At 48.6% G+C, this 12,562-nt stretch overlaps 1 protein-coding gene across 1 annotated transcript in view; it reads left to right on the forward strand.

The window, feature by feature from the left end:
* Positions 1–362: 362 nt before the first annotated feature.
* The window catches only part of LOC310962968 (SH3 and multiple ankyrin repeat domains protein 3-like), a gene marked incomplete at its 3' end in the record, with an annotated part of 25,854 nt that continues 13,654 nt past the window's right edge, over positions 363–12,562 (forward strand). The window contains exons 1-3 of the mRNA XM_083935592.1: positions 363–657; positions 11,448–11,619; positions 11,851–12,054. Coding sequence (XP_083791718.1) covers positions 11,452–11,619; positions 11,851–12,054 — 372 coding nt within the window. The 5' untranslated portion in view covers positions 363–657; positions 11,448–11,451. The remainder of the gene's footprint in view (positions 658–11,447; positions 11,620–11,850; positions 12,055–12,562) is intronic.

Here is a 12,562-nt window from a genome sequence, read left to right on the forward strand (position 1 = left end):
GACTGAACCTGAAATGGCCTCCGCGAGATGCAACTGTGTCTGACCCAGTTCTGATTCAAACTGCACGACAGCCTCGCTCCGACGTCTCCGTTCACCCTCCACTCCTTTCCTGACATGTTTTTTTTTACTTCTCACCCCTCCTCCCTCTCCTCCATATCCTGGCCTCCCCTGCTCCTTTACCTCCCCCCCTACCTCCTCCCTATCTTCCTCTTCCTCCCTCTTTTCCTCCCCTTCTACAGGATGGGCAGGGCCGCTCCCAGAATACAATCTGAAACTCCGAGACCTCTCACTCTGCTGCAGGATTACTCCACGCGAAGTGTAGTTCTACTACGGGAACGACTTCACCGTAAAAACCACCGTTCATCCACCGCGGATTCTGCTCATCCCACCAGAGGAACTACAACGTCTTCTAAAAACTACTTCAGTCCGCAGCAAAGAAAGAACTCGTTCAGGAATACAACAACAATCCAATCACAACCAAAGCAGAGACACAAGAACCTCGCTCCCGCAGGCTGGACCAGGACCAGAACCAGAACCAGTACCGCAGCAGTAAGCCAGTAAGACTCTGTAGAGGCGATAAGACCAGGACGGACCAGAAGAGACCAGTAGAGATCAGTAACGGCCATTGGAAAAGTTTGATGGGACTGCTGACGATAGGTAAGTGTGTCTCATCTTTAGTACTGGAAGTGTTGGGTTTACTGGAACCAGTCAGTCGTAGAACCACTAAAATAGGAGGGTGGTACCTTTTAAAATTGCCATTTTAGAACCTGAAGACCAAGAACAGGTCACTTTAGAGCCTGTTTGTGTTTGGTTTGGTCCAGGACTGTAGTCAAGGCCAACTTAATTGAGTCCAACACCAGGTCCAGTTGAGTCTGAGCCAGGTCCAAAGTCAGTCCAGACCAAATCCAGACCAAGTCCAGAGCAGAATTATGTGTAATTCAGGCGTAAAATCCCCGGAGACAGTTTTTTTCATGTAACAACTATTAACGGAGAACGGAGGCGCTAACAGCCGGACGTGGCTAACAGTGATTAGCTCGGGGCAGCACGGTGAAGGCATTCAAAGGTCTTTTTTAACCACTAATGCTGCTGAAAATAACAGCAAACCTCTGCAGCAGCATGAGAAGAGTCCCTACACACACAACAAAGCGGTGTAGGTCGATCTCCCGCGAATTTGATCGTAGGAGGTTCCACCTTGACAGGCTTTCCTGTGCACGTGGAGGTCCAAAACTTTGGGCTTCCCATGGCACTTGAACTCAGCATTTCTCTCTCGCCGCACCCGTCAGAGGAGGAGGGAGCGTCAGGGGCTTGTCTTGGTCTCGTGCCTTGTTGGACGCAACTATTGAGAACTGGTTGTTGTTCGAGACCGCTGATTCTGGGTCAGTTTTACAGAACGAAATATAGAAATGGATTAGTTTGATGTGAGACGATAGATAGAAGTGTTGTTAATAGATCCATCCTAACTCCTTAATAATTATATTAGCAATGGAACGACACTGTTACCTGCTACGGTCCGGAACGCGACTCGATTTGTGCTGTAGTCGGTCTTGACTTAGTCCTCACAGCCTTTGGACTTGGTCTCTATAGAGTTGGTCTTGACTACAGCCCTGGAGGTAATTCCAGAGAGGTTAAATACCTGGATCTCCACACCAGTTAGTTGGACCAGTCCCAGCCTGGTCCTGGTCCTGGTCCAGTCCCAGCCTGGTCCTGGTCCTGGTCCTGGTCCTGGTCCTGGTCCTGGTCCTGGTCAGATGCGTACATGAACTGAATGAAGTCCAGTTGCTTTGGACTGAAATCGCTTTGAGGAGAACGACGACCTGGACACATGAGAACATTCACATGCTGCTCGTCAGTGTTGTTTCGTCGACTTGTACGTGTTTGTTTTCCACCTGCAAACTCTGATTTGCGAGTTTGTGCAGGTCAGACACAAAGTCGGACACTTTCACAATCTGTGCGGCAGAAATGACACGCTCGCGTACGTTTGCTGCGCGCTAATGTTTTGAACAAAGGGAGTCGCAAAAGAAACCGGTCAACCACGGGGGAGAGCGTCTGATCCGTCAGTGTCCTTGGAATCGTTGTTTACTTCTGCGTACGATACCTCGCAGATGAATTCATCGGCCTGTCTGTGTTTCATGAGGTGGAATGAGAGTTAGGACGCACTCACACTGTCCTTCTGCACCGCGCCCAAACAGGTTTTTCGGGTAAAGCCTTGTGTGTTTGACCAGTGTGAGTGCAACCGCTCCGCGCATAACTGCGGCACGCTGGCCGACCACGGCCCGTTTGGGAGAGGTGGGCTTTAGTAAAGCACGTTTGCACGTGTACGAGCACGAGCGTGCGCACGTGTACGAGCACGAGGCCTACGGCGGTTCTGAGGTCATTTCCTGTGCGCCTGTTGGGACGTAGAAAAAAGAAGGAGGGACCATGCGCGGACATTTCAAACAATGGCGGTGAAAGGTTCACGTTGGTGTGATGCGGAGGTGGAGTGTTTACTGCAGATTTGGTCGATGAAAAGATTCAAAAACAGTCGACAAGACGCACAAAAACTCAGAGGTCTACGGAAAGATCTGGAAACAAAGCCACGCATCGCCATGACGTCATCAATGCGTGTGACGTGTTACGGCGTGATGACGTATAGGCAGCAAGAAGCATTCTCCGAGGCCCAGGTAGTGTGAGTACAAACGGGCCTGGAGGGGGGGACAAGGACCCTAAAGCACGGGGCACGGGACGGAGGCACAGTGGGAGGGCGCCCTTAAAGGCAAAACACCCCTGAAGTTAAAAAAGTCCACGTTAACGTCCCATCCTTGAACTGTTTCCTGTCTCTCTGGTTTCCTGCCTCCTTCCTGCCGCTCGCTGAACACATCTCTCCGCCTCTCCGTGTCTGTGAAAGCTGATTTTTTTAATCCTGATCACGTCGCAGCCAGACTGTGATTATTGTCAGCTGGTGACACCGACGCTCTTCTCACCATAAAGGAACATTACGTCTTTTTTGAATAATGCAGGAGGACGAGTGTCGGGGCGGCATCGTCTGCATCTTTTCATCTTTGTTACACTGAAAAAACACCAAATTACTCCCAAAGTTCTTGCTTTTACACCCACATGTAAAGTTCCCTTCATGATATATTTAAACTCTTGATATGAGGAGATGTTTTGGGGGGATCAGACGTACGAATGGATCATTGAAAGCTAAAGCTACGAGAGCCGCGTGGGCTAAAACCAAACCGCAGCACTTTGAATGCTTATTTCCCGATGAAGGTTGTAGCTGCCGTGTTGTTGAGGCTGTGTTGTAGCTGCTGTGTTGTAGCTGCTGTGTTGTAGCTGCTGTGTTGTAGCTGCCGTGTTGTAGCTGCCGTGTTGTAGCTGCTGTGTTGTAGCTGCTGTGTTGTTGAGGCTGTGTTGTAGCTGCTGTGTTGTAGCTGCCGTGTTGTAGCTGCTGTGTTGTAGCTGCTGTGTTGTAGCTGCTGTGTTGTAGCTGCCGTGTTGTAGCTGCCGTGTTGTAGCTGCTGTGTTGTAGCTGCTGTGTTGTAGCTGCTGTGTTGTTGAGGCTGTGTTGTAGCTGCTGTGTTGTAGCTGCTGTGTTGTAGCTGCTGTGTTGTAGCTGCTGTGTTGTAGCTGCTGTGTTGTTGAGGCTGTGTTGTAGCTGCTGTGTTGTAGCTGCCGTGTTGTAGCTGCTGTGTTGTAGCTGCTGTGTTGTAGCTGATGTGTTGTAGCTGCTGTGTTGTAGCTGCTGTGTTGTAGCTGCTGTGTTGTAGCTGACGTGTTGTAGCTGATGTGTTGTAGCTGCTGTGTTGTAGCTGCTGTGTTGTAGCTGATGTGTTGTAGCTGCTGTGTTGTTGAGGCTGTGTTGTTGAGGCTGTGTTGTTGAGGCTGTGTCTTGAGGCTGTGTTGTAGCTGCTGTGTTGTAGCTGCTGTGTTGTAGCTGCTGTGTGTTGAGGCTGTGTGGGAGGACAGCGGCTCTGCTCAGGACAAAAAACGGGAAACAATCAAAATGGTGACCCTGAGTTATTTCAGGATGAAGCCTCCCTCCGCTCGAGCCGAACAAGAATTTCACCCTCGCCGCAAGACAATGATGTGGAGCCAACATCGGACCTGAACATCCTGGATCGGATCAGCGCTGGAGGAAACCTGAGGACAGACCCGAGGAGGCGTTACATAACGGATCCCTCCGCGGAGAACAATGGAGGAAAAGAGCCGCTGTGAGCAACACGAAGGCTGCTCCTGCTCCCGCTGAGGTGCACCTGAAGGACCCGGTCACGTTTTCCACAGCGGGCGTGAAGAGATAACGAGAGACGGAGCAAACATGGATGATCGCACGCCGAAGAAATGTTCTGCTCACTGAGGTGTGAGAGGAAGAGTCTGAACCGTGGAGTGAGAGAACAGAAAGAGAGGAGGAAGGAAAGATAAGAAGGAAGAAGGGAAGAGAAGGAAGGGACGGGCCCAGGGATGGAGGTGATGGGGGCGTCCTGGTGGGAGGCGGTCTCCAGATGGTTACTTTAGCGAGACTCACTGGCCGACAACTTTAGCCATTAAAGGTCAATGCCCAACCTTAACCGTCCAACTTTAACCGTTCAAGGTCAATGCCTAACCTTAACCGTCTAACTTTAACCGTTAAAGGTCAATGCCTAACCTTAACCATCCAACTTTAAGCGTTTAAGGTCAATGCCCAACCTTAACCGTCTAACTTTAACTGTTCAAGGTCAAAGCCTAACCTTAACCGTCTAAATTTAAGCGTTCAAGGTCGATGCCTAACCTTAACCGTCTAAATTTAAGCGTTCAAGGTCAATGCCTAACTTTAACCATCTAATTTTAACCATTAAAGGTCAATGCCTAACCTTAACTGTGTAAATTTAGCCATTAAAGGTCGATGCCTAACCTTAACCATCTAAATTTAACCATTAAAGGTCAATGCCTAACCTTAACCATCTAACTTTAACCATTAAAGGTCGATGCCTAACCTTAACCGTCTAACTTTAACCATTAAAGGTCGATGCCTAACCTTAACCGTCTAAATTTAACCATTAAAGGTCGATGCCTAACCTTAACCATCCAACTTTAACTGTTCAAGGTCAATGCCTAACCTTAACCGTCCAACTTTAACCATTAAAGGTCAATGCCTAACCTTAACCATCTAACTTTAACCATTAAAGGTCGATGCCTAACCTTAACCGTCTAACTTTAACCATTAAAGGTCGATGCCTAACCTTAACTGTCTAAATTTAGCCATTAAAGGTCGATGCCTAACCTTAACCGTCTAAATTTAGCCATTAAAGGTCGATGCCTAACCTTAACCATCTAACTTTAACCATTAAAGGTCGATGCCTAACCTTAACCATCTAAATTTAACCATTAAAGGTCAATGCCTAACCTTAACCATCTAACTTTAACCATTAAAGGTCAATGCCTAACCTTAACCATCCAACTTTAACTGTTCAAGGTCAATGCCTAACCTTAACCGTCCAACTTTAACCATTTAAGGTCAATGCCTAACCTTAACCGTCTAAATTTAGCCATTAAAGGTCAATACCTAACCTTAACCGTCTAAATTTAGCCATTAAAGGTCAATGCCTAACCTTAACCGTCTAAATTTAGCCATTAAAGGTCAATGCCTAACCTTAACCATCTAACTTTAGCCATTAAAGGTCAATGCCTAACCTTAACCTTCTAACTTTAACCATTCAAGGTCAATGCCTAACCTTAACCATCTTGATAAGACACATTCACGAAACTTTGAATGTCCAGAGTCGACCCGATAGAGACGTGATCAGCACGTCTGTTCAGCGTCCAGTGTTTAACGTGGAGTTGGTCCGGTGTGTAAACGATGGGGACGCTCTTGTGTGTGTGTAACTGTGTATTAACAGGTTCCTGTTTGAACAGCTGTGCGGCTTTAACCTTCATTTTGAAGGTTAATCCATCAGACGGGTTTAACGAGCTCTTATTTTCTGGGCGCTGATGCAGGAAAACTGTGGTTTCCTGTAATTTCCACCGATGAGAGTTTGAAACCTTAGAACATTCATTCATTCATTCATCTTCAACCGCTTATCCCGGGGTCGCGGGGGGCTGGAGCCGATCCCAGCTGACATCGGGCGTGAGGCGGGGTCCACCCTGGACAGGACGCCAGTCTATCACAGGACACATAGAGACGAACAGAGACAGACAACCATTCACACCTACGGGTGATTTAGAGTCATCAATGAACCCAACACCTGCACGTCTTTGGACTGTGGGAGGAAACCGGAGAACCCGGAGAAAACCCACGCAGACACGGGGACAACATGCAAACTCCACACAGAAGGGCCCCAGCCGGGATTCAAACCAGGAACCCTCTCGCTGTGAGGCCACAGTGCTAACCACCACACCACCGTGCAGCAACCTCAGAACAGATGAAGATTGAAAGAAACCCGCACTCTCAGCAGCTCCAGGGTCGTTCAAAGGGCTTTCAGTTTGGAAGTGTGTGTCGGCTCAGAGGGGGGTTTGAACCCGCGCGTCAGATTCACCAAATACCCGAGAAAACCGTATTATCAGGGCGCTGACCTCTGATGTTTCATGTCTCTCTAACCGTCTAACTTTAACCGTTCAAGGTCAATGCCCAACCGTTACTATCTAAATTCAGCAATTAAAGGTCATTGCCTAACCTTTACATCTAACTTTAACCATTAAGGGTCCATGCCTAACCTTAACCGTCTAAATTTAGCCATTAAAGGTCAATGCCTAACCTCAACCATCTAACTTTAACCATTAAGGGTCCATGCCTAACCTTAACCATCTAACTTTAACCATTAAGGGTCCATGCCTAACCTTAACCATCTAACCTCTGGAGTGTGTCTCTGTCGTCCGTCTTCCCCCTCAGAACGCCAAAGGTTCTGTTTCAGACATTTCAAATGGCGTGAGGCGGATCCAGAGCCTCTGAGCGGTGGATCCAGAGCCTCCGATCGGTGGATCCAGAGCCTCTGAGCGGTGGATCCAGAGCCTCCGATCGGTGGATCCAGAGCCTCTGAGTGGTGGATCCAGAGCCTCCGATCTGTGGATCCAGAGCCTCCGATTGGTGGATCCAGAGCCTCCGATCGGTGGATCCAGAGCCTCCGATCGGTGGATCCAGAGCCTCTGAGCGGTGGATCCAGAGCCTCTGAGCGGTGGATCCAGAGCCTCCGATCGGCGGATCCAGAGCCTCCGATCGGCGGATCCAGAGCCTCTGAGCGGTGGGTCCAGAGCCTCTGAGCGGCGGATCCAGAGCCTCCGATCGGTGGATCCAGAGCCTCTGAGCGGTGGATCCAGAGCCTCCGATCGGTGGATCCAGAGCCTCTGAGCGGTGGATCCAGAGCCTCCGATCGGCGGATCCAGAGCCTCTGAGCGGTGGATCCAGAGCCTCTGAGCGGTGGATCCAGAGCCTCTGAGCGGTGGATCCAGAGCCTCCGATCGGCGGATCCAGAGCCTCTGAGCGGCGGATCCAGAGCCTCCGATCGGTGGATCCAGAGCCTCTGAGCGGTGGATCCAGAGCCTCCGATCGGCGGATCCAGAGCCTCCGATCGGCGGATCCAGAGCCTCTGAGCGGTGGATCCAGAGCCTCTGAGCGGTGGATCCAGAGCCTCCGATCGGTGGATCCAGAGCCTCCGATCGGCGGATCCAGAGCCTCCGATCGGCGGGTCCAGAGCCTCCGATCGGTGGATCCAGAGCCTCTGAGCGGTGGATCCAGAGCCTCCGATCGGTGGATCCAGAGCCTCTGAGTGGTGGATCCAGAGCCTCCGATCTGTGGATCCAGAGCCTCCGATTGGTGGATCCAGAGCCTCCGATCGGTGGATCCAGAGCCTCCGATCGGTGGATCCAGAGCCTCTGAGCGGTGGATCCAGAGCCTCTGAGCGGTGGATCCAGAGCCTCCGATCGGCGGATCCAGAGCCTCCGATCGGCGGATCCAGAGCCTCTGAGCGGTGGGTCCAGAGCCTCTGAGCGGCGGATCCAGAGCCTCCGATCGGTGGATCCAGAGCCTCTGAGCGGTGGATCCAGAGCCTCCGATCGGTGGATCCAGAGCCTCTGAGCGGTGGATCCAGAGCCTCCGATCGGCGGATCCAGAGCCTCTGAGCGGTGGATCCAGAGCCTCTGAGCGGTGGATCCAGAGCCTCTGAGCGGTGGATCCAGAGCCTCCGATCGGCGGATCCAGAGCCTCTGAGCGGCGGATCCAGAGCCTCCGATCGGTGGATCCAGAGCCTCTGAGCGGTGGATCCAGAGCCTCCGATCGGCGGATCCAGAGCCTCCGATCGGCGGATCCAGAGCCTCTGAGCGGTGGATCCAGAGCCTCTGAGCGGTGGATCCAGAGCCTCCGATCGGTGGATCCAGAGCCTCCGATCGGCGGATCCAGAGCCTCCGATCGGCGGACCCGAGGTGTTTTCTGAAGTATCGAGAAACAACTGAAGGCTGAAAACCCAAAAACCCGACAGCTCAGAGTCGATTGCAGAGGCAGGAAGTGGACGGAGATGAGTCACGGCGGCTCCGTGTCCGAGGCTGCACCGGTGTTATTCCACTAAGCACAGATAGAGTTCAGTGATGTTACAGAAGCTGCTAATCTGCGGTTTGGGCTCCGTGTTTAGTGTTCTGTCACAACCCTCTGAGAACAGATGACGTGATGAAGCAATAACGTGTTTCTGAGGCACAACAACAGCAATCACAACTTTATCAGAATACTCTCCAGGGTTTCATTAAAACATAACCAACTGTTCACAAACGTCCTCCTGTGACTCCAACGACGGTCGTTCAGACTCAATAGAGCACTAACAGACCTAGACCAGACCTACTTCTACCAATGACTGGAACAGGACCAGGACCACGACCAGGACCAGGACCAGCACTAACAAAGTCCAGACCTACTTCCACCAACGACTGTCACTCTAACGACGGTCGTTGGCACTTGGAGCACAAAGGGTTCCAGTGACATCATCGGCCTTGTGAGAGGTTAAAGACCTGGATCTCCACACCAGTTAGTTGGACCAGTCCCAGCCTGGTCCTGGTCCTGGTCCTGGTCCTGGTCCTGGTCCTGGTCCAGTCCCAGCCTGGTCCTGGTCCTGGTCCTGGTCCTGGTCCTGGTCCAGTCCCAGCCTGGTCCTGGTCCTGGTCCTGGTCCTGGTCCTGGTCCAGTCCCAGCCTGGTCCTGGTCCTGGTCCTGGTCCTGGTCCTGGTCCAGTCCCAGCCTGGTCCTGGTCCTGGTCCTGGTCCTGGTCCTGGTCCAGTCCCAGCCTGGTCCTTGTCCTGGTCCAGTCCCAGCCTGGTCCTGGTCCTGGTCCTGGTCCTGGTCCTGGTCCTGGTCCTGGTCCTGGTCAGATGTGTACATGAACTGATGAAGCCTCTTGGATGTCGATCACAGATTTCATCTCACCAGGAGAAAAGAGTCACGGGTCCTTTTTTAAAACGGGGATGGCGGAAAAAATTGTCCAACTGCGTTGCCATAGCAACAGCGAGCATGTAGATCAGGGTGAAACACACACACACACACACACACACAGGATTCCCTGCTATCCCAGTTTCTATGACAACTGACGACTCATCCGTCTCTCGTGGTCTCCGGCTCCAAAGGCACGAGCGGTGATCAGGCGTTTATTAATTAATTAATTAATTAAATAATTAATTAATTAATAAACAAATTAATAATAAAAATGTGTCGAGCTTCATCGGGTGAAGTCAGAACTGACCCGGGTCGTCGGCAGGACTCAGGTGAGCGGTTTGACTCGCTGCGTTCGTGTGAGAAAAACTGCATCGTCAGAGGATTTCGAGTGTTTGCTGAGTCGCGCTGAGCTCAGGGCTGTTTACAGAGACCGATGAGTCAGCAGGTGGTCCAGTTAAACTTAACCGTCTCCTTTAGTGGTCTAAACTTAACCGTCTCCTTTAGTCGTCTAAACTTAACCGTCTCCTTTAGAGTCTAAACTTAACCGTCTCCTTTAGTCGTTTAAACTTAACCGTCTCCTTTAGTCGTCTAAACTTAACCGTCTCCTTTAGTCGACTAAACTTAACCGTCTCCTTTAGTCGTCTAAACTTAACCGTCTCCTTTAGTGGTCTAAACTTAACCGTCTCCTTTAGTGTCTAAACTTAACCGTCTCCTTTAGTGTCTAAACTTAACTGTCTCCTTTAGTGGTCTAAACTTAACCGTCTCCTTTAGTCGTCTAAACTTAACCGTCACCTTTAGTCGTCTAAACTTAACCGTCACCTTTAGTCGTCTAAACTTAACCGTCTCCTTTAGTCTGAACTTAACCGTCTCCTTTAGTCGTCTAAACTTAACCGTCTCCTTTAGTCTAAACTTAACCGTCTCCTTTAGTCGTCTAAACTTAACCGTCTCCTTTAGTCGTCTAAACTTAACCGTCTCCTTTAGTGGTCTAAACTTAACCGTCTCCTTTAGTCGTCTAAACTTAACCGTCTCCTTTAGTCGTCTAAACTTAACCGTCTCCTTTAGTGTCTAAACTTAACCGTCTCCTTTAGTCGTCTAAACTTAGCCGTCTCCTTTAGTCGTCTAAACTTAACCGTCTCCTTTAGTCGACTAGACTTAACCGTCTCCTTTAGTCGTCTAAACTTAACCGTCTCCTTTAGTGGTCTAAACTTAACCGTCTCCTTTAGTGTCTAAACTTAACCGTCTCCTTTAGTGTCTAAACTTAACTGTCTCCTTTAGTGGTCTAAACTTAACCGTCTCCTTTAGTCGTCTAAACTTAACCGTCACCTTTAGTCGTCTAAACTTAACCGTCACCTTTAGTCGTCTAAACTTAACCGTCTCCTTTAGTCTGAACTTAACCGTCTCCTTTAGTCGTCTAAACTTAACCGTCTCCTTTAGTCTAAACTTAACCGTCTCCTTTAGTCGTCTAAACTTAACCGTCTCCTTTAGTGGTCTAAACTTAACCGTCTCCTTTAGTCGTCTAAACTTAACCGTCTCCTTTAGTCGTCTAAACTTAACCGTCTCCTTTAGTGTCTAAACTTAACCGTCTCCTTTAGTCGTCTAAACTTAGCCGTCTCCTTTAGTCGTCTAAACTTAACCGTCTCCTTTAGTCGTCTAAACTTAACCGTCTCCTTTAGTGTCTAAACTTAACCGTCTCCTTTAGTCGTCTAAACTTAACCGTCTCCTTTAGTGACTAAACTTAACCGTCTCCTTTAGTCGTCTAAACTTAACCGTCTCCTTTAGTGACTAAACTTAACCGTCTCCTTTAGTTGTCTAAACTTAACCGTCACCTTTAGTGACTAAACTTAACCGTCTCCTTTAGTCATCTAAACTTAACCGTCTCCTTTAGTGACTAAACTTAACCGTCTCCTTTAGTCGTCTAAACTTAACCGTCGCCTTTAGTCGTTTAAACTTAACCGTCACCTTTAGTTGTCTGAACTTAACCGTCTCCTTTAGTCGTCTAAACTTAACCGTCACCTTTTGTCGTCTAAACTTAACCGTCGCCTTCAGTGGTCTTTAACCTTTATTTGCTTTATCCTCTGTGTTTCAGCCACATGCCTCTGAGTCCGGCTGCTGACACCAAACATGATCGCCCGCGGCAACAGGCGGTTACTAACGGCAACCCGACAGGCTCTGCTGTTGCCAGGGACGACGACGCGGACGACACGCCCCCTGGTAACAGCATCGTCGTCCGCATTGGCATCCCGGACCTGCAGCAGACGGTAACACACACACACACACACACACACACACACACGTACACACACACGTACACACAGTGTTTCTAAGAAGCTTTAAGTGTGTGTGGAGGTAATTAAGTCCACCCCGGTGTGTGTGTGTGTGTGTGTGTGTGTGTGTGTGTGTGTGTGTGTGTGTGTGTGTGTGTGTGTGTGTGTGTGCGTGTGTGTGTGTGTGTGTGCGTCTCTTTCTCTGTGTGTGTGTGCGTCTCTCAGAAGTGTTTGCGGTTGGACCCAGAGTTGCCGGTGTGGACCAGTAAGCAGCGGGTTCTGGTGACGTTGACTCAGTCTCTGTCGGATGTTCTGAACTATGGTCTCTTCCAGCCGGCGTTCAACGGCCGAGCCGGAAAGTTTCTGGACGAGGAGCGGCTGCTGAAGGAGTACCCCCTCCCTCCCATCACGCCCATCCCCTACCTGGAGGTACGCGCGCTGCACGTAGTCACAACGAGCCGCTGTTTGTTTGTTTAGATTTGGTTCCAACGACGTAAAAAACACAAATATATAAATAAATAAATAATAAATATAAATGTTAGTTTTTTTTATACTTTTAGAAAGAATACTTTTATTTTTTCCTGTTTTTTTTACATTTTTTATTTTATTTTTTTTTACTGTAAATTGTATTTTTATATTATTTTACTATTATTCACTTCTTTAACTTAATTATTTTAATATTTATTATATTTTATATTTTCTAGGAATTATTTAAATATTATATTAAATCAATTATTTTAGTATTAATTATATTTTTTATGAATTATTTTAATAATAATACAATTTGATATTTGATATGAATTATTTTAATATATTAAATTACTTATTTTAATATTAATTATATTTTATATTAATTATTTTAATATTTCTACTGTATCTCCCTTTTATTTAATATTTTTCCATCATTTTTATTTGATTTATTTTCCATTTTACTGTA

The sequence above is a fragment of the Echiichthys vipera genome (genome assembly GCF_963691815.1).
Source record: "Echiichthys vipera genome assembly, chromosome: 20".
Lineage (NCBI taxonomy): Eukaryota > Metazoa > Chordata > Actinopteri > Perciformes > Trachinidae > Echiichthys > Echiichthys vipera.